A 25,937-nucleotide genomic window follows, 5' to 3' on the forward strand; every position below is an offset into this window, starting at 1 on the left:
AAGAACTATATTTGCTTCATAACAAACAAATCAGAAATTTTAAGTAAGTTTCCAGTACTAGATTTCCCATTCCTAATGTGGACACTAGAGGTATTGCTGGTTTTAAAATGAGATTCACTACTACTAGTGAGATGTATACCTGAGAGAGAAGTACAGTAGTCCCCCTTATCTGCAAAGAATACGTTCCAGGACTCCCAGTGGATGCCTAAAACCGTGGACAGTACTGAACCTTATGTAGCCACAATTCCTTATACTACCTCTTTTTCACTGTTCCTCCTCATCTCCAAAAAGGAAAGCAAGAAGAGTAGGATAGGAATGACGCATTTAGTTTTTTCATGAAGTAAAATTTTTAACAGTGATGATTAACCCAGGAAATCATGGTTTTCTTTTAGTCTTTAATGTTTGCGGATCAAAAAATATCCCATCACTACACAAACAGCTTATTTATTATCCAACCTATATAAATAATGAAATTACTCACACTGTGAGGCCTAGAGTATACTCCATTCTCTGTTCTGACTGGCATTAGCGAAGGTATAAGTCTTGGAGCCAACCTTTCATGTCTTGAGAATGATAAGTAAGTTTGTCTGAACAACCAGAAGGATTTTTCATCATAGCTGAAGCCATTTTATGATGTAGAAATTCCTTTTTCCTATTTTAAGTAATGAAAGTCCATTCTTAAGAATGTGTTGTCCAACAACTAAAACACTCTCAGGGTTTGTTACTTGTCTGTGATTTATACTGACTCCGCCTTCTGTTATCATCCGATACCTAAAAATAGAAATGTTTTAGTAACTAGGTAAATCCAATCACTGCTGACCTCTCCCAATAATAAAGATACATCATTATTTTATTTAAATTTCAGAGACTCCAATTGAAACCGTTTAGCACTGAATTATCTTCATCTTCATTCTACTAGATTCCGCCTCCCTTTAATGCTCTTCTAACAGAGTAGATTTAAGGCATACATAGGTTTCTTGTTTAGTGGAGAAAAAGAGCTGGGATTTCTCAGCTGGTGATAGAACCATTCAGTTGTTAGTGATTGAAAAATGAAGTGAATGGGAATAATGGAGGATCACTTTCTGGAGAGCTCCCCCAACCTTAAAAAAAAAAATCACAGAAAGCAAACTTCCAAAAATAAAAAAAGGGGAACAATGTTGCTTTTAATGAGCTACCCATGAGATATAAGTCACAACTATAGTGTTAGCTACAGAAATCTTTAGAAGACTTGCTTACGAAACTGGAAAATTCTTGCATGTTACATTCTGAGACTATGCAAATAACAGCTTTTTTTAAAATAGAAGCAAAATTTTCTTAAAAATGAAATTGGCTGATTTGAGAAATGGACAATCAGTAGCTGATCTAATAAATTCTAGATTACTAACAAAATTTTTTGATGGCCTCTGTAAAGAGGTTTTATTCAAGTGATTTGTCATCCAGTTCATTCAGTGAACATCTATAGAGCCCTTACTATGTGCTAAATGTAAATAGTATCACAAACTTGTGGAGAGATGCAGACATAAATGAACAGTCCACGCACTGTGATTAAATGCTATAAAGAGCTACAAGAGGTTGCTGTAGGAGTGTGGAGTGTATAGGGTGGCGAGTTGGAAATTTTCCTGAAAGAGACCCCTGAACTGGGATATTGAGTAGCAGTGACTTTCACAAACAGGGCAAGGAAACATGGGAGTAGCTAGAAAGAGGTGAGAACTGAGAAGAAAAGGGGGCTAGAGCATGACAGGCCTTGAAAGTCCTCATGAAAGGCAAAGTTGGTTTCCCTTATCTGAATATGTTACCAAATGAAATTAAAAAAACAACTACTGTATATGGTTTTCTAAAACTCAACAGTAGAAGATTTCAATAGAAGGACAGATTTCTTTCTCTGAGGAAGTGTTATTTTACGCTGTTTGCTGTAATTTCCAGATCATGTTCTACACTTTGTTTAAATGCACAAACCAACCCTATTTAGCATATGCTGTACAATCTAAAAAATGTCAGTATTACTTAGAACTCTGGCTAAATCAGATATGGTGTCATCTTAAGTAGTGGTAAAACGTCCAGTATCAGTAAATAAACCATTAAAAAAGTTCAGAAGAAAATGAAAAATGCCACCATAGTGAGGAAAATTCTTAGAACCAGTGACTCACTGTGGGGAGGCAGATGACACCCTCAGTTCAGTGTCTATGAAATAAACTAGCATATATATTAGGGAATCAATAAGGTGGCGTGGCAGGTGATCCAAAGAGACATAATGGGTATTTTCTCTATATAGAGTAATCTCGGGCTCTTCAGGATAGAGGCAAATAATCCAAAACAATGGAAAGAAAACAGCTGCTATACTATAACAAACGTCATTCATGGTCATGAGTGTGGACCAGTAACTTGACTGACTTATGCTTGAACTCTTGCAGATGAGGTGCCCAGGGTCTTCTGGCTAACTAATAACTTTTCCTTCTGCATCACGCCGTCTCATTTATAAATGGATAATTATCAAGTATATGCCAAATTACTTTTTTGTGGAACACCTTATTCCCTATTGATACCACATAACTGAGGAATTAAAATATTCCACCCACTTCCTGGATAAGAAAAAATGCAATTATTGAGAGGAATAATATGTAATTTGTAATAACAGTCTTATGAAGTTACATCATATGCTTATTTCATTTTCAGAAATTCAACTAATATTTTAAATAGGTTGGGCAACTCCTCCACTCCCCCAAATAAAGAAGATGTAGACTGAATATGACAGGGGTCATGTGAATCTGCTCACTTAGGGCCTCCGTTCTTGTGACCTCAAATTATGGGCATCCCGGGGCTGACTGATCCCAGTGGATTTATTGAACATAGTCATCCCTTAAATGCAAGCCTTTTCCAGTGCTGGAGGAAACACTGACTGGGTTAGACTCAGTGAGAGTCTGTACAGTAGTACTAGACTTTATAGAAAATTTAAGGTATTTTCAACAATAAGTACTCTCAGTTTTCACGTGATACTCAGACTAACCTAACTTCTGTAAGGAATGAGATGCCATTAAAGAATTATCGGGGGGCTGGCTCCGTGGCCAAGTGGTTAAGTTTGCACGCTCTGCTGCGGCAGCCCAGGGTTCGGATCCTGGGCGCGGACATGGCACCGCTTGTCAGGCCACGTTGAGGCGGCGTCCCACATCCCACAACTAGAAGGACCTGCAACTAAAAATATACAACTATGTACGGGGGAGTATGGGAAGATAAAGCAGAAAAAAAAAAAAAAAAAGATTGGCAACAGTTGTTACCTCAGGTGCCAATCTTTTAAGAAGAATTATCAGGAAAACACCCTCTCTGGAAACACGTGCTGTGAACTGTAACATTTAATGTTGAGTTGACTGGGAACCTAAAAGTTAAATCATCTTACCCTCGAGGACCATCTGGAATGGCATTCGCTTTGCGGCACGTGTCTAGGACGCTGGTTCCAGGGTCGAGAACTAATTCAGAAAATGAAGCTTCCTTAAACAACTCTTTTAACTCTTGATCAGACATGACCTCCAGGGCATCGATGCTGCTATGATAAAGGGCTTGTGTACACCTGAAAAACACATTTTGAGAGCTGCATCATTTGAGTGCGTATCCAGACACACGTTCTAATACCCGGTAACCAATTATGCAGTACCCTTTACGTTCCAGACTGAACGTTTCTGAAACAGCAACATTTATCTTGTATAATTTATAAACTTAATTCAGAATAATCTTTCTTTCCAATAAATAGAGGCTATTTAAAAGCAATTAAGTCAAACACTAACAATCCTTGTTAGTGGTAAAAGACAACTCAAAACAGCATGGCTCCAGATTTTCTTAAGTCTATTAACTAAATAATTATCAAATGTTAATTATTCTAAAAGGCCACCTTTTAGCAGAATCCAGCCCTTCTTGTCCATGAACGAGCTTTGTGACTTCCGCAGCCAGTCGTTTCTGAGGGCCCCGTTTCTCAGGCTCTTTGACGTGCTGCTGCATTATGTGGTCAATCTCTGGAAGGGGCAGAAAAGTGAAGAGCTTCAGGTACCTTTGGGACAAAAAGTAAAGTGTTAGATTTATTTAACATTCCTAATTTTTATCTCCAGCTCCCGTACTCTTTAAAGAACATCCTGCTTACTTTATTTTTAATTATGAAACATAAAGAAATGTACTGAAAATATAAGACACCCATCCACATACCACCCAGATTGAATATGTTACTATTTTGCCATCTTTGTTTCAGATCTTTCCTTTTTTTTTTTTTTTCCTTTTTCTCCCCAAACCCCCCAGTACATAGTTGTATATTCTTCGTTGTGGGTCCTTCTAGTTGTGGCATGTGGGATGCTGCCTCAGCGTGGTCTGGTGAGCAGTGCCATGTCCGCACCCAGGATTGGAACCAACGAAACACTGGGCCGCCTGCAGCAGAGTGCGTGAACTTAACCACTCGGCCACGGGGCCAGCCCCTCAGATCTTTCCTTTTTAAAAGCCATAAAATGTACAGACAGAGATCAAGGCCCCATCCCCATCATATTCCCCTCCTTGCCCCCAGAGATAACCACTACTCTAAATTTGTGTGCATCCTTCCCAAGCATGTTTTTATACTTTTGTTTTCTGTGTAAATAAAAAGATCTGTAAATAAAAAATATTGTGTAATCTAAAAATCGACATAATATTTTATATGTATCCTTTTTAAAAAATCTTTTCTTTGGTGAAAAACACAGAAAAGTACACAAATCACAGACATAAAGCTTAATGAATCATAAAGCAAACATCTTATGTGACCATCACCTGTCTAGAAATACAACATTGCACCTACTCAAGGAAGCCCAAACGCATCACATCCCCTCGCCTCCTCCAAATTCACCACTCTTCTGCCTTTCAAGGTAATCTCTTCCTGGTTTTTCCTTATACTTCTACCATATCAGTATTCCTCCCTAAACAGCATCACTTAGTTTTGCTGGCTTTTAGACATTTTATAAACAGAATCATACAGAATATTTTGTCTTTGGTATTTCGGCACATCATTCTGTTTAGAAGATTCATCTATGTTGCTGCGTGTACAGCTGTAGTCTACGGCATTCCATGCTATGAATATTCCATAATTTATTGTACTGTGGATATTTGTGTTGTTTCTACTCTTGGACAATAGCTAATAATGCTGCCCTGAATATTCCCATACTTCTCTTGGTGCACATGTGCACCCATTTCTGTTGGGGATGTACCCAGGAGAGAAACTGGTGGATCATAGGTAATGTGCAAATTCGGCTTTAGTAAGCAAAGCCAAAGACTTTCCAAAGTGGTTCTATGAGTGTAGTGCAAGTGCCTGACATTCAGCTCTTGATTGCCAAGGCATCCTTTCAGACATCCATCTTGATAAATACACTGCAGCTGTAGGACATAGCTACTAGCAAATCAAACAGATGAGGAACCAAGCTGCCGCTGCACGTCAAATTTCCTTTTTAGAACCTCCTGAGTAACTGGATAACTGACCGCTTGAGTGACCTGACTTCTCTTATCCCATCCCTAATTCCCGCTCCTATGGTTTGCATTTGCCAATAAAGAGTAAACCCACGAAACCGTAGGCACCTCACGCTTGGCCCCAATAAAAGCAGAGCCCCAGGTTCACGTTCGCTCCCTCCCTCTTCCTCTATCTGTGACCTTGCTGTGTGGCCCTTGGAATGCCATGTACCTTCTGGAACATGTAATAAATCTTGCTTTTCAAAGTTCCCTGATGACTGTTGCTGAGGTGCGTGCTGCAGTCATAAGAACCACACAGGCCAGTCCAGCCACAACACTGGCTATGGTGGAGGAAATGTCCATGGGGACGCACCACAAGGACCCAGGTGAGTGCCCCCAGGTGTTTCTAGCTGGTGGTATCATTATCAACAGGCTGAGACTGATGGAGTTGACACAATTGGCAGTTAAGCGAGAATGCCCTTCAGCTTGCACTACCTTATTAACCCTAACTGGCTAACCCAGGCGGGTAACACCATTTGGGAAGGCAGCACTGCTTGCTGGAGGTCCAGTGTGCTGTTCCATGCTTTTGCATACGGCCTCCACTGTGTGTTGCCTGTGGTTTCTATCCCAAAATGTCACTGTGCCATCATTCAATGATCTCCCCCAGAGCAACGTGATCAAGGCCATGTGGTCTAAAGAGATGATTAGACCACAGTGACTATGAATATACATGAAGGTCCTCCACACCTCAGCCGAGGAGAGCCAAGGACGGTGGATTGGACTGCAAGGCTATTATCACTTTCCAAGGTGAGGCTTCCAGCAAGGGCACAAGGAAAGGATATTCTGGTAAGGAGCAGAGAGACCTCCCCCTGAGACCACTGAGAGGTGGGTCATAGTGGGACTAGTGTCCTAACCCGGACAAGTGAAATAGCCTTGCAACAGGGGCTTGCTGCCCCTATGTGGCTGCTACCACTTGCTGTTGTCTCTCTTTGTCCCCCAACTTGATGGGATGTCACGGGTCCAATCCATGGCATAATGTTGCTCAACAATTAATGGACAAATATAAACGTCCTGAACATCTTGTGCCATCGCCTCCTAAGACCCCCAAGGAGGCATATCAGCTCCCTGATAAGTGAGAAACCGCCAGGGAAGCTTCCTGGGTGCTGCTTCGTGCCACTGCATACTGACACGCCAAGGCTCCAGAGGCCTGGGGACTTTCCTAAAGACCCCGTGCATACCGCACTAGTGAAGGCAGACCCCAATCCTGGGGAAGTCAACTGGGACACCTGGAAAGGGAGGCGGGTGCCTACAAAGAGGGCTCACAGGGACGTCATCCACAAACCTTTTCTAGTAACGCAACGTTAAGGTCAAGGTAACGAAGAAAATCAGGAAGCAAAAATTGAGATCAGAAATTACACCTTAACTGAAATTCTAACCTTACAGATTTTGTGCAGGAGGAAGGAGAGAAGGGAGCTGATTGGCTATTTCAAGTTTTTGGACCATGCTCTAAATTGCTACTGATGGCCGCTGAAATGCGCTAACTGGCTGGTATCTCTAAAGACCCTAAAATCTATAACCTTTCAGAGATCCATCCAGGCTGTGTCTGTTTCCTCTGAGATACCACAGATCCCAAGTCCCCTTGGCCTTCCCTTGAATGGGGCAGAACAAAGCCCATGAGGTGCCCCTGCCACCAAGGGAAAAAGTGACAGGGTTAGTTTCTTCACAGCTGCCTCTGGTGAAGATGAAGAGGGAGAAAGGAAGGCAGAGGCCTCTAGAGCCACTGACAGCCATACCAGGCCCTCTCTCTCCTCCCTGGATAATCACTGCCTGGTGCTGTGCCCATGCTCCCATCACAGTGATCACTGCTAAGGCTCACAGTGAATGGAAAACGTCAGATGAGGCCCGTCTCCTGCTGTGCAAAGTTGGCACTGTCCATTGGGTTTGTCATTTCTATGACCATAGTGATCCAATGACTTCCTCAACTTCTAACCATGAAAAGGCCGCACTGATGCTGAGTCCAGAGAATCCTTTTCACAAGGCACTTTCTCTAATTATAAGGCAGAGCTATTACACTTTATTGGGACTGTGGAAACCATTCAAAAGGCACTGAAGGGCATTGACATGGTTGGTAGACACGGAGCACATTCCTACCCAGACACCCAGATACTTCAGACTTACGCCTTTCCACCCCTGCTGCCCCAAGGGGCCTCCCTTGAGCAAATTTCCCTCAATGAAAATGGCTCCCGAACCCCTCCCCAATAAATCCCCAACCTAATTTTGCCCCTTATGGGAATACACAGGTTAACCTCTACTGGGAGTTACGTCATCTCAGTGTTCCTGACCACTTCATCTCTGCACAGCCAGTCTCTAAACTCCAGGCCCTAAAACTAGCATTCTCCCAGCTATAGCCCCGTTTTTCTGTCCATTCTCTTGCCACACAGCTGCCCTTTACTCACTCTGGTCCCAACCCAGTCTCCACTACTCCCTCTGCCCCTTCCCTAACCCCCAGGACTCTCAGCCACCAAGCCTCTACCCTAGGAAATCGATGGCTCCCCGGGACTTGTTCCACCTCCCAGGGACAAAAGCCCCTATATCACTCTGGTAGTCCACCGGGACAATAAAAATGCAGGGTCTTTTTTGGCCCTATTAGACACCAGGGCCCAAGTCACTGTTATTCCAGGAAATCCCTCTAAATTCTTGAAAGGGGAGTCCTTCTACCTACAGGGCATTGCTAGTAAAACAATCAGAGGTGTACAAATCCATTCGGATCTAACTATGGGGACCATTTACCTCAATCGGCTTCCTCTGCTGGTGGCTCCCTTGGCTCTTTCTTTCCCTATTAGAGGTACGGATGCACTGTCCCAACGCCATGCCATGTGGAGAGGATATGCCTCATATGACGTCAGCCCAGCCCAAGAGTTCCCCAGTTGGAGATGACTACACTCCCTACACCAGAGATGACAGCCCAGGGACATATCACCATGTCAGAGACCTCACAGCTTGCCAAGATGGCCCCACTCTCTAGCTCACCTCCAACTCAGCAAAATGCTGCAGTGGGGACTAGGACTTTCCAGGAACAATGGATTAAATATACTGCCCTGATGGAATCAGGGGATTCAGTGGAATATTATTTTCCTGAATTTGCCTGGTGTTTGCCGGCTGACCCTACCCTATACCAAGATGTCTGTCCAACTGTGAGTACGTCCTCTGCCAACTGCAGGGCAGCCCTGTGGCATATTCCTCCACTGTGGCAGGCAGAAAGGGCATTCGGAACTAGACAGCTCTCCTACCTAGAAATACCACCCATTTAGACTGCTTGCCCTTACCCGTTCCCCCTGATCTTCCATTTTTGTGTGCTTTCAGGGAGGATTCCCAACCATGACTTCTGCTGGCCACTGCTAGCCCCCACCACAGCCACTCCCGTCACTAGCATGACCTGTTACACCACACTTCCCCCATTCTTTCCACAACACTGGCAAGGCGTTTCAAAACACTACCAACATTTATATCCAACGGGCTGAGAGGGCTACCCACACACTGGGAATCAGAAATTGCTGGGTCTGTCATTTGGCTCAAATTGCTTGTACGCCATCTTAAATGCTTACCCTGCGAATATACTCAATTTCAGCCAACTCCATTTAACAATGATGTCTTTGCTCTGGGTATCCCTTCAATCAGATGCCCCACCAATTTTCTGTCCCAATTGCTCCACAGGGGTTATTTGGGCCCTCCCTGGGACCACCTGCTGCATGTACATCAAAACTCAGACAAGTTCAAACCTACTTACATCAGATGGCCCAAGATGTTAAAATATTCCATAATATTACCCACATGTTGGAACAGATTCCCAAGGCCCCTGAGATCAATGACCTATTTTCACGGCTAGACCCTTCAAGTAGGGGACAATGACTACAGACCAGATTGCAGACTGTTGCTTGTATAATTACAATAGGATTTGTTACCATGATCCTAATCAGATGTTTACTCTCTGTTAGACACGCCCTACCCCTGGCTTTTAAAATATTGGCTACCGAGATTGTTAATGTCCTCACCACTAAATCTGAGGATTTACTGGCCTCGATATCACAGGTTGGACTGCAGTTTAAGTGCCTGACATTAAGCTTTTGATTGCCAAGGCATCCATTTCAGAGACATCCATCTTGAATAAACACACTGCCAGCTGTATGACACAGCTACTAGCAAACCAACTAGACAAGGAACCAGGCTGCCCCACTCACGAAGTTCCCCTTTCAGAAGTCCTGGGTAACCTAAATAACGGACACCTTGAGTGACCCCACTTCTCCCTTCTCATCCCTTCCGCTTTTATGCTTTAAATTTGCCAATAAACGGTGAACTCACAAACTGTAGGCATCCTACCCTTAACCCTAATAAAGGCAGAGCCCCAGGTCCATGTTCCCTCTCTAACTGTGACCTCGCTGTGTGCCTCTCCAGGACCCGAGTAATAAATCTTGTTTTTCAAAGTTCCCTGATGGTTGTTGCTGAGGCGCGTGCTACAATCATAGTAAGAGTCACAAAGGCTGGTCCAGCCACACCATTGGCTGTGGTTTGGAGAAATGTCTGTGGGGGGTCGCCACAAGTAGTATGGGCCCAAGCAAATGCCTCAGACATTTTTAGCTAATAGCTAGAAATAGCTAATAGCACCACCACAATAAGTTTACTCCCCCACCACCTTGGAACATTCTCACCAACACCTGGTATTGCCAATTGGCTAACACTATGTTTAGCCATAATGGCATTTTACTGCACCCTTATCTTGCATTTTTCTCATTATTAAGCCCGACTAACCTTTTCGGATATTTTTGGCCTTTCAGAAAGAATCTTTGTGAAGCGCCTGTTCAAGTCTCTTATTTTTCTACTAGGTTGTCTTTTTCTCACTGGCTTATAGAAATTCTTTATATTAATTTGAATACGAGCTCTTTATCAATTACTTACAGTAGTGAAAATGTATTCTCCTACTCTTAATAGTGACTTTTGATGAACAGTTGATTTTAATTTTAATTTAGTCAAATTTATCAATCTTTTCTTTGCGTTTAAGAATCTTTCCCTATCCTAGTCATGAAGATATTTTCCTATTTATCTTCTAAAAGCTATATTGTTTGGTCTTTTGTTATAGATTTAAGTCAATAATCTACCTGGAATTGATTTTTGAGTTCAGTGTGAGGTTAAGTTTCATTATTTTCCCAATGATAAGACTAACATCCAGCTGATATTTATTGACAAGACTGTCTGACCCCACTGCTCTGCAGTGCCACAGAGATTAGGTGGCTACATACACTGCAGTCTGTCTAGATTCTCTATTCTGTTCCATTGGTCTCTCTTTACTTAACCTTACATTTAAGCTTGTACTTTAAAATCTAAAGGTTACTATTAGAATAAGAGAGTTTAGCAGAGTTGCTGGATACGTGGTTAACATATAGAAATTAATCGTATTGCCATATACCACAGCCAAACAGAAAATGAAATTTTCAGTAAGATACCAGTTCTTGATCCATCAGAACCTAGGCCCGCATCATCAAATACGCCAGGAATGCATCTAAAGGAACAAAATTACTTTAGTTCTGCAATAAGGCATAGCTTCCACGCTGTACTTACAAAATGTCTTGGCCAATTTCAACCTTTTCCATTTACGTGTAAATCTTAGAATGAGCTTGTCAGGTTCCACAAAAAAGCCTGTTTAGATATGGTTGGAATTGTACTGAATACATGGATCAAATCTAGTAGAATTGATACCTATCAGTTCTATCAAACTATGACATAACTCTCCATTTATGTAGGTCTTTATTTTTGCTCCATCGTGTTTTGTTTTGTTTCTTTGAAGAAGATTAGCCCTGAGCTAACATCTGCTGCCAAGTCTCTTTTTGCTGAGGAAGACTGGCCCTGAGCTAACATCCGTGCCCATCTTCCTCTACTTTATATGTGGGACGCCTGCCACAGGATGACTTGACAAGCAGTGTGTAGGGTGCACCCAGGATCTGAACCGGCGAACCCTGGGCCGCCAAAGCGGAATGTGAACTTAACAGGCTGCTCCCTGCATAGTGTTTTTTAATGTTCTGCAAGAAAGTCTTAAACATTAAAAAATTATAAAGAACTATTTCTAGATTATTTTAATGACATGGTCATATCCAAAATGATATTTTTTGGAAAAATTCTCTTTTTCTTTGTTGGTGTATTTGGTTTCTCATTTCTTTGCTTCCAAGAGTTTTAGACAATGAGAAAAAACAAGAAAAATCGTTTTTTTTTTTTAAAGATTGGCATCTGAGCTAACACCTGTTGCCAACCTTTTTTTCCCCCCGCTTTTTCTCCACAAATCCCCCCAGGACCTAGTTGTATATTTTTAGTTGTGCGTCCTTCTACTTGTGGCATGTGGGATGCCGCCTCAGCGTGGCCTAATGAGTGGTGCCATGATGTCCGCACCCAGTATCCGAATCAGGGAAACCCTGGGCCACCGAAGCAGTGTGTGCGAACTTTACCACTCGGCCACGGGGCTGGCCCTGAGAAAACCATTTTTAAAAAGGATCTTCAAAAAGTGTTGTAAGTTACATTAAAGAAAAAGAACTTTAGTGACAAAGATAAAATAAGGGCTAGTCAAGTTTAAGATGAAAGGAGTGAAAAAACTAGAATATACAAGAACTGATGATGTCCTAAGTACTTGCCAGGTGTGGGTCACAAACTTGGCTCTAAATTTTCTAGCAACCACAGTGGGTTTCTGCTTTAACCAACAGAAAGTATTTAATTTTAGAACAGTTAAAATTACCATGTTCTGTAATGTAATGGTTTATGCCTTAAACAGAACCTAAGAAAAAAATCCACACAAATCTATAAAGGATACATAGAAATTCAATGGCTACAATTATATCACGAGCTTACGAATTTAATTTTTCTCAGCATGCTATTAAGAACTCACCTTTCTACCGAATCATCTTGCTGCCTGACAAAGAACTGATATAATTCAAACGGAGATGTCTTATCTCTGTTTAGCCAAACAGCATTGCCAGCAGACTTTCCCAGTTTTGCTCCAGTTGTACTTGTAATTAGAGGGACAGTGATTCCAAATACATCTTCTCCAGTCAACCTACGCATAAAGAAGAACTTCATTATGTGCTTCAGGCACAAGTGGTGGTAGCTTCTGCTCACTTTTCAGACTTCAGTCTGGTCTCTTGCTCTAATAAAACTTGCTTGACCTCCTAAATCCAGATTCTTCTCGCTCTTACTGCTTTCACACCACTCACTCTATTTTGGCATCTGTCATTCTGAACTGCAATTGAACCAGTGACTCCGGGCAAGCCAAGGGGAGGTGCTGCATAACTCGGGCCTAGACATTTTTAAAGGCTGGGTGGGAAGAGGAGAAAAAAGTGAATACAGGGGGAGTCAGGCAGAGCACTAAAGGACATGTTTTTTAAAAGGATTTTTAAAATGAGGAGCACATGGGCTAGCCCTGTAGTTCAGCCCCCTCAGGAAAATGTCGTTAAAACCTACATTATTTGCCAAATAGTCGGAGTTAAAAAAAAAATTTTTTTTTGAAATGCCAACCAAGGACTAACACTAGCTTCAAGGAAGGTGCAGGGCTAAAGCAGAGGTACCCAAAGAGGCTCAGTGCGTTCAGGTATAAACAAAGAAAAGCAATTTCTGAAAACCACAGAAAGAGCTACTTAGGGGAAGCAAAACAGATAGAGTCCGAATCCTGACTAGTGGTCTATCTCCTGCAGGGCTCCAGAATACGTCCCATACCTAATACTATTAATTCAGCCCTTTAGTTCTCATTAGCCAGGGATGTTAACACTATTGCGGACGCTTAACGGGGACGAAACAAACGCGGGGTTGAACGCAGGGCGTCATTCCACAATCCTAGCAGTGCATCACAGGCTATTCGCGAGTAAATGGTTTGGTCCCAGGATTTCTCCTGGGTCTAACGGCGCTTACTTGTGGATGAACTCGTATCCGGACATGATATTGCCCAGCTGATCAGATCCCCCCAGCTGGACCCGGCATCCATACCGCTGGAACAGGTAGTAGAAATCATAGGCCTGGAGCACCTGGTATAAAAACTCGGCCAAACTCATGCCTTCGGGGCTCTTGAGCCGAGTCTGGACGCTCTGCCGGCTCAGCAGCGTGCCCATGCGGAAGTGACCGCCCACTGCCGCTAGGAAGTCCACCAGGTGCTGCTGCTGGTACCAGCTCGAGTTGTCCAGCACCGTGAAGCTGCCCCAGGTCCGCCCATTCGTGAAGAGCTGCTGGTGATGTGCGGCCAGGGTCTCGAGCTCTCGGCGCAGGGCGCGCGCGTTGCTTTGCACGCACTCTGCGTCCAGCGCCTCGCGCTCCTTAGTGCGGCCGCTGGGGTCGCCCAGGCGCGCCGTGGCGCCTCCCACCAGCGCGATCACATTGTGGCCGGCTCGCTGGAAGTGAAATAGGCCCAGGAGTGTCAGCAGGTGCCCCACATGAAGCGAGTCGGCCGTGGGGTCGAAGCCGCAGTAGATGGTCTGGGGAAGGTGGCCCGCCGTACGACGGTCGAAGAGCTCTGGGAGCTCTATCTTCGTACCCCTGTCGGGGAAAAACTCCTTGAACAGACCCCGAGCCTTCTGCGCCGCCAGCAACCCCTGTGCGCCCGAGTGGGCCGCACGCAGCCCCAGGAGCAAGACTCCTGACAGGCCTGGGGTGCCACACCACCTGACCCAGGAGGTGCACCGTAACATGGGCGCCGCCATCTTGGCGGCGGCACGAAGGGACTGCTGGGATCTTAGAGGCCCCGCCACGCCCCTCAGCGCCCGCCTCCTACAATTCCCACAGTATTTGCTTCCGTGTTTTTCTGCGCATGCCCGGGTGCTAGGCTAAGTCGAGCCGGTTGCTTGGTTACGGCGCTTGCGCTCCCGCAGTCTTTGGATTCTAAAGTGCGGATTCCGCTTATTGTGCAGTCACCTTAAGTTAATATTTAATTTCCCCATCTGTAGCGTGGATGTGTTTATAATAATAATTCCTACCTCATAGGGCTATTGAGAGGATTAAGAATTAAAGCACTTGGCACACAATGAGCGCTCTACAAATGTTGGCTTTTGTTTAAATTTCTAGGTGAAAAGATTGTGATGCGCAAGTTCTTTGAAGTCTTGGTTCTGTGCAAAAACTTGTTCACAGAGGGTACAAGGGGCTAGGAATTGGTGCTGAGACGCAATTTCTTAATATTGACTCCCCAAGCAGATGAGAGCACCTCAGTCCCCAGTATTCATCAGCTTCTCCAGGAGGTGGCAGTCTTGTCCAAGCTATATCGACAGAAAAATTCCATGCAATAAATGCAAAAAGCGCCATGTTTTATTTACTTTAAATTACAGGTAAGCAGGTGGGACACAGCTTTATCATAGGTGGATTCAGATTCGTAATCACACTGCCGCAGTATGCTAGGTGTTGTCAGTACTCCACTCCCCAGTGGTAAGGGTTCTCACTGGCAGCTGGCTGGCAGGGAATTCAGCGCCAAAACCTCATTTTAGAGTCTCATTTCTAGGACCGCTTTCAGTACCAACTGTGTTAAGTCGAGTTCCCTGGGAAGAAGACTCGAGTTGGAGATCTGTGTGCAGGAGGATTATTGGAATGCTCTTGGGAACATCCGTAATGCAGTGATGGAAGCAGGGTTGGACAGAGGGAGAAGTTGAACTGTGAACAATTTGCAATAGAGGCCTCAGAAAATCCTGTTGGGAGCCCTGGAGCTCGAGTTTCCTTTCAGAGTCACCCTGAACTGAGGCAAGGGGGCAGGCCTTTGTACCCTGTTATTGACCAGTCAGTAAATGTGGGATACCCCTGAGGAGGAGGAAAACCTTGGGCAAGGCTTTGGCAGAGGGGGAGAGGCAGAAGGGGACTCAGCTGTGAGCCATCAGCAAACCAGTACTCTCAGCAGCTGGGGTCTGAGTGCCTTGGTCCTGAAGCAGGCATCGGGGCCATGCTCCAAACCATTCCCTACAGGACCTTTCCATTTCTTTTTTTTTTAATTTTAAGATTTTACTTTTTTCCTTTTTCTCCCCAAAGCCCCACAGTACATAGTGTATATTCTTAGTTGTGGGTCCTTCTAGCTGTGGCATGTGGGGCACTGCCTCAGCGTGGCTTGATGAGTGGTACCATGTCTGCACCCAGGATTCAAACTGACGAAACACTGGGCCGCCTGCAGCAGAGCGCGTGAACTTAACCACTCGCCACCGGGGTGGCCCCACCATTTCTTAACATTATTAAGTCATTTAACAAAATGAAATATTGCTGTTATTTTTTAGGGGGTGAGGAAGGTTGGCCCTAAGCTACCATCCATTGCCAATCCTCCCCTTTTAGCTTGAGGAAGATTGTTGCTGAGCTAACATTTGTGCCAGTCTTCCTTTATTTTTTGTGTGTGGGATGCTGCCACAACATGGCCTGATGAGCGGTGTGTAGGTCTGTGCCTGGGATCCTAACCTGTGAACCCCAGGCTGCTGAAGCAGAGCATGCAAACTTGACTACTACAACACTGGGCCAGCCCCTGAAATATTATTTTAAAAATTAGTTTCTTTGCATGTGTAATTATTGGTGAAGTGACTCTGTCATTGCCAAAGAGTAACTTCAATAGAATTTTTAGATCCTCATTCACTAGTCTATGTAATGTAATCCCAAATGCTGAAGAAAATAAGCAGGGCGTGTTTTAACTTTCATGTTGCTATTCAAAACATCTTAAAATTTGCAATCGTAATCTGTTTATCTGCAGTCTGATTTCACACCACTTTGATCGGGGACATATTTCAGTATGTGTAGCAGGAAATTCTCCTGAACTCAGAGCAAATGGTACTTTCTATTTAATGTCTAGCACACAGGAAGATTTGGACATTTTTAAAGAGATATTTTCATTCTTGAGGTTGCTGGTTAATATGACAGGTGACTGTGGCTTTTACAGGTATGTTAGTAATTTTATACCAGAAAGTATGACTTCACATTGTGGTTTAATTTCTTAGTCACTTTGGGAAATCATATTTCTCCTTACAAAAATATGTACTTGTTTCAGCATTACTTGATGGCCTGTGTTAAATGGAGAAGAACTTTTGTGGATAATGAAAAAGCAGAAAATTTCTATCTGAGATTAGAATTTATTATAAGGTCTTTAAACATAGATTTGAGTTCTGCTTGGTCTCTTCCTAAGCTGAGTTGTATTTCATGAGCAGGTAGTGAAGTCTGGTACAGAAGGTAGTATGGGAGCAGATGCTGCCTGAGATGTGACAGTGGCTCAAGGACAGCAACAATTATTTTCCTTTTATAATTTGTCTTGGTATAATAGGAGAAATGAGGCTTTGTTCAAAAGACAGGAGCAAAAGAAGAAGGTAGGACTTTTTTTTTTTTTGAGGAAGAATAGCCTTGAGCTAACATCTGCTGCCAATCCTCCTCTTTTTTTTTTTTTTTTGCTGAGGAAGACTGGCCCTGAACTAACATCCATGCCCATCTTCCTCTACTTTGTATGTGGGCTGCCTACCACAGTGTCCCTTTGAGGCCAGGGAGCCATGCACAGCTCCTCTTGCAAACAAGCCAACGGCCCAGGCTCTCTTTAATAAGGAGAATCCCATTTCTTTCCCTTCCGCTTCTCCATGTTTATTTCCTCAAATTTTATTCTATCTCTAGGTTTTTGACTTTTAGGGGAAAAAAAGCACAAAAAGTTCCAGATTTACTCTGCATTCCTCCCTGACCTCCCCCAGGCAGGAAGTTCTGACACACACAACTTACTACTAGCTTAAATGGATAGAATGGAAAGGGGAACATGAAAGATGGAAAAAAAAAAAGAAACCTACAAATATCTCCTCTTGCACTTCAGGCGTGGGTTCCTGGCCTACCAAAGGTTTCTCTGCTCCCTTTCAGGCAGGATAGTGCCTGAGTGCCACCTGCAGGCCTCAGAGAACACTGCGGTTTTGGCCAACAAGCATGGTTAGCTTGACCAGAATAGATTAGAGATGATTATTTCCTGGGCATTGTGTTAGATGATCAAATTTTGGTGAAACCCTGGAAAGGAACCAAATAATGATGGAGATCAGCAATCTGTCACCATTATGGTAAGTTAAGGACTCAGAAGTTTGTTCATTAATTTAACAAGTATTTATTAAAAGTATTAGATGATTGAGTCACTGTTCTAGTGACTTAGACACATTCATGAAACGAAGAAAGACCCATGTCTCATGGAGATGAAATTGTTTTGTGAAGTTATATTTCTGTGAGTGGTCCTATTCTTCACCAATTTCCTCTTTCCAACCCACGGTCCTTTTCTACCCTGTGCCTTGGAGCAAGGAGAGGGAATGACTTCAAGGCAATTGTTCGGGATCATGCGGGTTAGGATGGGGTTGTGGGAGAGAAACATTGTGGAGAATATGACAAGGGAAAGATACCCCTTGTGGAAGAGTCATGATAGAGGCATAGAGTTAAAAGATCCTGGCCACAGAATCTTCCCCTTTCGGTCTGCAATGGTGCTGTTCTTTACAACTGCTGCACTGAATTCTGTCCTCAAATAACTCCATCCCCAACACCCTCCCTTTCTGCTCTGAGTTTTGTGGTGACTGGTGCAGTCCACACCAACATTTTGTTTCACAGGCTCTTTGCCAGGATCATGCTTCAGGGGTGATGGGCAAGCCACGGGAGCTGCTTGTCTGTTTGCTAACGTGACAAGAAAATCAGGCTGTCTCCTAGAAACAGTCTTGGAGACACCAGTTGTGATTGTATTTTGAAAAGCTTGGTTCAAAAGGATAATGTCTTCAGACAAAGTAATTTCAGAATTTTCCTATTTCTCATGTTACCTTAGTAATTTTCTAGTCTCTCTGACATAGTGTACAAGCAAATCAATCAACTCATCATTGTCCTTCCATCAAGGCCAACTAAATTCATATCTCCATTGGAGAAAAGGTGAAACAATAGGCAATCAGTCTATGTTTTGTAGAGCGTTTCCATTTTGATTCAATCTATTTTTGTGTTTTTCTTTTCAGTGTCTTTAGGCTTTATGAGCTTCTGTTGTAAGCACTGTATGGTCAATTATCTAATGACAAGCATGTCTGGAAAAATCTCTCTAACTACTCTTCTATAACATTGTAATGGGAATAAATACCTTGTATTTACTTGCCCCCAAACAGAAAAGTCAAACATTACTTCCTTCATCATCATAACAACAACAAAATGTGGTTCTGAGTTGTGCTACAAAGACCACTGGCCTAGGGGTCATAGAGCTAGGTGGCTGTCTCTGCTCCACCTCCATGAGCCGTACTCCTTAGATAAGTCACTTAACACTCTAGGTCCTGGTGTCCTCATTTTACAGATGAAAGGGCTAGATTAGGTTATCTCTAAAATCCCATCCAGCTCTAAAATTCTGAGATGCCTGTTTGCTATCACGTTAGGCAAAGGTCACATTTATTGTTTCTTAACTTTATCTTCATTATTTAAGCTGCCTCACGAGAGAGGAGGATAAAAGTGTGTTCATCTATCTCCTCCTCTATTGGTTTGATTAAGTAGTAGAAGCCAGTTTAAGTCAATGTCTACACAGCTGTATGTAGAGCCAAACTGTTTTATGACAAGTTTTGAAAAATGAAGATTTAGAAGGTGATAACCAATGAAACATGGATCATATTTGCAGAAATGTTCAATCAAGACCCAAGCAGCTGTGCTCAGATCCAAGCAGTTTTGGTCCCCAGTGATCCCATTCACAGCTGCCCAGGGGTGGGAGACCAAACTGGAAGGGTCTCATTAGCAGAGAAAGCGAATGAGAATGACTCCTCTGTATGCTCATAGCTATTTTCCCTGAAGCCAGAGGAAATCTTAGTTACCTGTGCCCCTCTTCTGATTATCTGTCTCACAAAACTCTTCTCCAAGCGTGGAGTTTAAGGAAGGTTTAGGGGAGCAGGAATCAGGGATACCTTTGTTGGTGTCAGATTGTGACCCAACACATAGCACACATCACCAATGAGACATCTTCCCCGTGGACTGCTCATATTATTTGACACTCCATATTCGAGAATGCACCCTGTAACTAGGTGACCACGAGCTCTGGTGTAAATGCCTCTTGTCTCAGCCTAATTCTTTTTTTTTTTAAGATTTTTTTTTTTTCCTTTTTCTCCCCAAAACCCCCTGGTACCTAGATGTATATTCTCAGTTGTGGGTCCTTCTAGTTGTGGCATGTGGGATGCCACCTCAGCATGGCCTGATGAGTGGCGTCATGTCCATGCCCAGGATCCCAACCAGTGAAACCCTGGGCAGCTGCAGCGGAGTTCGCGAACTTAACCACTCAGCCACGGGGCTGGCCCCTGTCAACCTAATTCTTAATATGACCCCTTTTTCTCTCAAAAGTGACCTGTTTTTTTGTTTTTTGTTCTGTGTGTGAGGAAGATTGGTCCTGAGCTAACATCTATTGCCAATCTTCCTTTCTTGCTGGAGGAATATGGTCCCTGAGCCAACATCCATGCCAGTCTTCCTCTACTTTGTATATGGGATGCCGCCACAGCATGGCCTGATGAGTGGTGTGTAGATCTGTGCCCAGGATCTGAACCTGTGAACTCTGGGCCACCAAAGCAGAGCGTGCGAACTTAACCGCTATGCCACTGGGCTGGCCCCAAAAGTATCCTATTTTGACAATAAATTATGTGGTCATTCTATCTCAAGTTCCTACCCTGGAAAACCAGTTAATCAAAACATTTTTATGAGTTAAGAGTTTTAATATGTTTTGTGGAGGATTCTTAGATATGAATGGATTCTCCTTAGCAATGTGAGGTTTGTTTTCTTTCTCCTCAAAGCCCCAGTGCGTAGTTGTATATCCCAGTAGTAAGTCATTCTAGTTCGTCTATGTGAGGTGCCATCACAGCATGGCAACTGACGAATGAGTGGTGTGGTTCCACCACTGGAAAGTGAACCTGGGCTGCCAAAGTGGAGAACACAGAACTTTAACCACTAGGCCATCAGGCCTGGCCTGTAATATGAGTTTTTAATAGTCAAAATGGTAGGATGAATGGGCATACAGAGCTGGGACACTGAAATTAGTAAGAAAATACTGAAATGGCGACATGTATAAAGAATAGTGAAATGTTTATATATCTCGGTCTTGGTCTTATGAAATATGGGAAAAGAGAGGCACAAGGATGCGTATCACTTTATTGTTTTAAATAGCAAACTGTTGGGAAAAACCTAACTATCCAAAGATAGAGGACTAATTAAATATGTTATGATTAACCCCTACTGGTATATTTTGTATCCATTAAAATTGTGCTTATAAAATATTAGTAAAATCAGAAACAAAAGTATACATATTTCATATTGAAGTGGGAAATAGTTCTCTAAAATAAAATAAAAGTGGGACCCTATATGAAGAGATTAAGAATTTCTGTTTGTAAAAAAATAGAATGATAAAAACAAAAATATTTATAATGTGTACAAGAAATAACTAACTTATCAAATATATCTCAAATATGTAAAGAGTGCTTAGAAATTAATGAGAAGAAGCCTAATACTCCAATAGGTAAATGAATAAGCAAATCACACACACACATTCACATGAAGCCCAATGGCCAATGAAACATTTTAGAAAATGCTCAAGCTCACCAGTAATTAAAGAACTGCAGTTTAGAGTCATATTTTCCTCATCTAAAATATTTTGGTAGGGCCGGCCCCATGGCCCAGTGGTTGGGTTCACACGCTCTGCTTCAGCGGCCCAGGGTTTCACTGGTTCGAATCCTGGGCGTGGACGTGGCACCGCTCATTGGGCCATGCTGAGGTGGCGTCCCACATGCCACAACTGGAAGGACCCACAACTAGGAGGGCACAGCTATGTACTGGGGGGCTTAGGGGAGAAAGAGGGAAAAAAAATCTAAAAATAAAGTAAAATAAAATGTTTTGGTGTTTGAAGTTACTGACTGGCTTCTAAGGCAGCAGGAATTAATCTTTTAACACTGAAGACAGTATAAGATCTAAAGCATATATCTATACAAATCAATCAATGATACTACTCACACGAGGGGTTGGGCATCCTTGGAAGCACAGAATATAAGATATAATGCCCACCCAGCCACCGTCCAGAGAAGAGAGGGAGTTGCAGCCTTCTGACTCAGAATATGTCCATGGTTATAACTGGCAAGTTGATCCCTGATGTAGAGTTAGATACAAGGGGCAGGAGTAGTAATAATGATGGTACCAATAATAACAACAAACATTATTGAATGCTGTGTGCTAAGCTATAGCTTCTCTCACTCACAGATGAGGAGACATCGGTACTTGAATCAAGATCTTTCTGACAATGAAGAACATCTTCTTAGCCACTCTGTAGAAGATCTTTAAATAGTTTTTCATTCAAGAGCTATGTATTGGACCTATATTAGGTTATGAGGGTTTAACTAACAGGAAGACAGATGACATCATTTAGCAGGAGCTTACAGTCTGATGGTGGTGCTGACAAGCTCAGGCTTGCTGTGACGTGAACCCACTAGGCTGTCTTAGTCTGACGCCATTTCTGCTAGTTATGCTGGATTGACATTTCTTCCTAACTCCTTCTATGTGCCTTTCTTGCTGCAGGGGCTGGAAAGATAAAAGCTATATTTCCCTTAATCTCTTGCAGCTAGGGCTCTAAATGTAAGTTGGATTCCTCCAAACAGATATACTCATGAGAGGTATGGAGGCAGATGTGAGATGGAGGCCATCTTTTTTTTGGTGAGAACATTAGAGTTCTACTCTCTTAGTAAAATTCAATTATACAATCCAGTGTTCTCCGCTATAGTCACCACGTTACACATGAGATCCTCAGACCTTATTCATCTCATAACTGAGAGTTACCCTTTCACCAACCTCTTCCTATTTCCCCCACCCCCAGCCCATGGCAACTACTTTTCTACTCTATTTCTATGAGTTTGATTTTCCTTTTTAGATTCCACACATAGTGATAGCATGTGGTATTTGTCTTTCTCTGTCTGACTCATTTCACTTAGCATAATGCCCTCCAGTTTCATCCATATTGTTGCAAATGGCAGAATTTCTGTCTTTTTTTGTAAGGCTGAATAATATTCCATTGTATATATATGCTACATCTTCTTTATCCATTCATCTGTTGACAGACACTTAGGTTGTTTCCACACCTTGGCTGTTGTAAATAATGCTGCTATGAACATGGGAGTACACCTATCTCTTTGAGATAATGATTTTTTCCTTTGAATGTATACCCAAAGTGGGATTGCTAGATCACATGGGAGTTCTATTTTAAATTTCCTGAGGAACATCCATACTGTTTTCCATAGTGGCTGTACCAGTTTACATTCCTACCAACAGTGCACAAGCGTTCCTTTTTCTCCACATCCTTGCCAGCGGTTGTTATCTCTTGTCTTTTTGATAACCATCCAAACAGGTATGAAGTGTATCCCACTGTGGTTTTGATTTGCATTTTCTGATGATTAGTGACATTAAGCACCTTTTCATGTACCTGTTGGCTATTTGTATATCTTTGGAAAAATGTCTATTTAGGTACTTTGCCCATTTTTTAATTGGGCTTTTTGGATTTTTGCTGTTGTATGAGTTGTATGAGATTTTTGTATATTTTGGATATCAACCTCTTTTCAGAAATGTGGTTTGCAAATATTTTCTCCCATCCAGTAGCTTGCCTTTTCATCTTGTTGATGGTTTCCTTTGCTGTGCAGAAGCTTTTTAGTTTGATGTAGTCCCACTTTTTAATTTTTGCTTTTGTTGCCTTTGCTTTTGTTGTTAAATCCAAAAAATCATCTCCAAGACCAACATCAATGAGCTTACCCGATTTTCTTGTAGGAGTTTTATGGTTTCAGGTCTTACATTCAAGTCTTTAATCCATTTGAATTGACTTTTGCGTATGGTGTAAGATAGGGGTCCAGTTTCATTCTTTTGCATGTGGATATCCAGTTTTCCCATCATCGTTTTTTAAAGAGAATATCCTTTCCCCATTGTATGTTCTTTGTTTCTTTTCTTTTTTCTTTTTTTTTTCTGCTTTATCTCCCCAAACCCCCCCGTACACGGTTGTATATCTTAGTTGCATGTCCTTCTAGTTGTGGGATGTGGGACGCTGCCTCAACGTGGCCTGACGAGCGGTGCCATGTCCACGCCCAGGATCCCAACCCTGGGCCGCCGCAGCGGAGCGCACGAACTTAACCACTCGGCCACGGAGCCAGCCCCATATTGTATGTTCTTTGGAAGCCGTCTTTCTGACATGGTTTCTTCTGGCAAGCAAGTTATGGAAATGTGTCAAGAGGTGAAAAAGGTGACTGTAGGGGCCAGACTCTGTTCTCAGGTGTAGCGTCCATTTTCTTGGGTGTTCTGGACAGTTATGGCAGTTATGGATGTAGTAGAAGCCACTATGGTTTGCTGATCCCAGCTTTCTGATCCCTCTTATTTCTGGAACACAATAGTTCCAGTGGCAGATGCTGGACTCCTGCTCCTTTGGCCCTTCCAACAATCATGATTCCTTATTAAATCCGTCATTCCTAAATACCTAGAGTTCTTTGTTTCCTGCGCTGAATCTTGACTGATACCCCCAGTCTCATCTGATGTATTTCACTCTCCTGGTTCTGATTCCATGCTCCCCAAGCAGCTGATTGAGACTTGAGAGGCGGTCTTGTGTAATGGCTTAAGAGTATGAACTCTGGAATCAGATATGGGATCAAATCCTCTGCAATGATCATGAGCAAGTCAACCTTTAGGAGCCTCAATTTCCTTGTCAAATATGAATAGTGATGCTAATGTACCTCACAGGATTGTCATGAAGATTAAATGCCACCTTGTATAACATGTGCCTTGTCCATAGTAAAAGTTGATAAATGACAGCTGTGTTATTCCTATTTTATTATTGTTGTTATTACTACTGTGCGTCTGACTTTCACACATTTTCTTTGGACCCTGAAAGCAGAGGGCGGGTCCTCATACCTAGCAAAGCCCTGTTCTTAGATATCATTGCTGCTATAGATCCAGAATGGTAAATTGTGTAGTCATTAAAAATAATCTTTTAGAACAATTTTCACAACATACATAATGGGTGACATTCACTTGTGTCACAAACATGTAAACTGAGGGTATAATCCATGCTTTCATCTCCCATTCCAGAAAGGATGTTAGAATTTCTGAGTAAGAATGAAATTATTATTGCAACGCATTTATGTATGTATGTGTTTGCTTATAACTTATTCTCTAATTTGCTAAATAAAAGCAAATGATTCACAAACTTTTATACATTACCATTTTCCCACTGCTTCAACATGACGAGGACGTTCCTTGACCTTCCTGAATGCCGCCTGTCTCTTTATCTCATGCAGCTGTTCTCTGGTTGGACCCCTCTCACTATTCTGCGGACTGGAAAATGCCTCCAGGCAGAAAGCTGAGGTGATTTAGGGCTTACCTCATTTTATTCTCTTCTCTCAGTGATCAAAGTCCTGGAAGGTCTGTTGTCTAAGGTCTAAAAACAGTTGTTTCATATATTTTTGTTTACTTTTCCGGTTGTTTACAGAGGGAAGACAAATCTGGTACCACATACTCCATCTTGGTGGAAGTAGAAGTTGATTGAATGAATCATAAAATGTGAGGGGAACTGTTAGAACAGACTCCCTGTTTTTCTGCTGAATTTCATTTGTGGCCCCACAGGGACCGAAGATGGTTCTTCCTTTGGGGCTAAAATTTCAAGATTATAGCTCTTGTCCCTTTGATCTTTTCCCTGCAGTCTCTGGGTCCCAAGTCACCACCAGGACACTACTAAGTTGCTGAGGGTAAAAAAACTCGACAACTACAGTGCATGGGGTTCTCAGGACATAAATATGTGTCGTTTACTAAATTACAATCAAAACCATAGAATTCTACTTGGCTTAGATCTGTTCCAGGCTTCCTAAAATGTCTTGTCTCTTATTCTAATACAATCTTCTGCCTTCATTGAGTAAACCTAGACACCAAAGCAGGAAGATTTTCCCCTCTGGTTTCTTTCATTCTAGCCTGGAGCAGTGGTTCAGTGGTTTTTTCCGTCACGCATCCCAAAGAAAGTTCGAACATTCAATATCTCAGTGTGTGTGAGAAATATGTCCTACTGAAAGAATATATTATGCACATAATAAAACATCCACAAATCGAACTGAAATTATAAAAATAAAATTCTAATTTGTCATCCTGTATCCTATTGTGTAAATTTGCACCCTCCATGGGGTACACACCCTCCACTTTAAGAAGAATGCTCTGCAGTTCAGAACAAAGTGCAAAGGAGTCACCCCCTGCAGTAGTAAATCTATTCTGGCTCCCCCCATAGGAATATTTTTAAACTAGTTTTTAATGGCTTTTAGTTTCTTAATGCCCACACATAATCTTTCTTCCTTCAGGCGTTAACGAACTTAACCTTGATTTTTCATGCTCTTTTCTGACTTCTGTCATTTTCTTTGGCTTACTCTTCTTACATGCAGTCTTGTTTTCTCTCAGGCGATCTATTTCCCATAACATTTTAACATTTAAGAACATGTGTATTTACACTGACTTTACAA

The 25,937-nt window shown here is 42.6% G+C and overlaps 1 protein-coding gene across 1 annotated transcript; it reads right to left on the reverse strand.

Moving 5' to 3' along the window:
- Positions 1 to 378: 378 nt before the first annotated feature.
- Positions 379 to 14,254, reverse strand: YARS2 (tyrosyl-tRNA synthetase 2). The gene is made up of 5 exons (XM_014865994.3): positions 13,387 to 14,254; positions 12,371 to 12,538; positions 3,881 to 4,036; positions 3,392 to 3,562; positions 379 to 771 (listed from the first exon to the last, which is right to left on the reverse strand). The coding sequence occupies exons 1-5, from the start codon at positions 14,166 to 14,168 to the stop codon at positions 612 to 614; spliced, it is 1,437 nt and encodes a 478-aa protein (XP_014721480.2). The 5' UTR covers positions 14,169 to 14,254; the 3' UTR covers positions 379 to 611.
- Between the last annotated feature and the right edge of the window lie 11,683 nt (positions 14,255 to 25,937).

This window comes from Equus asinus, chromosome 22 (genome assembly GCF_041296235.1).
Source record: "Equus asinus isolate D_3611 breed Donkey chromosome 22, EquAss-T2T_v2, whole genome shotgun sequence".
NCBI lineage: Eukaryota > Metazoa > Chordata > Mammalia > Perissodactyla > Equidae > Equus > Equus asinus.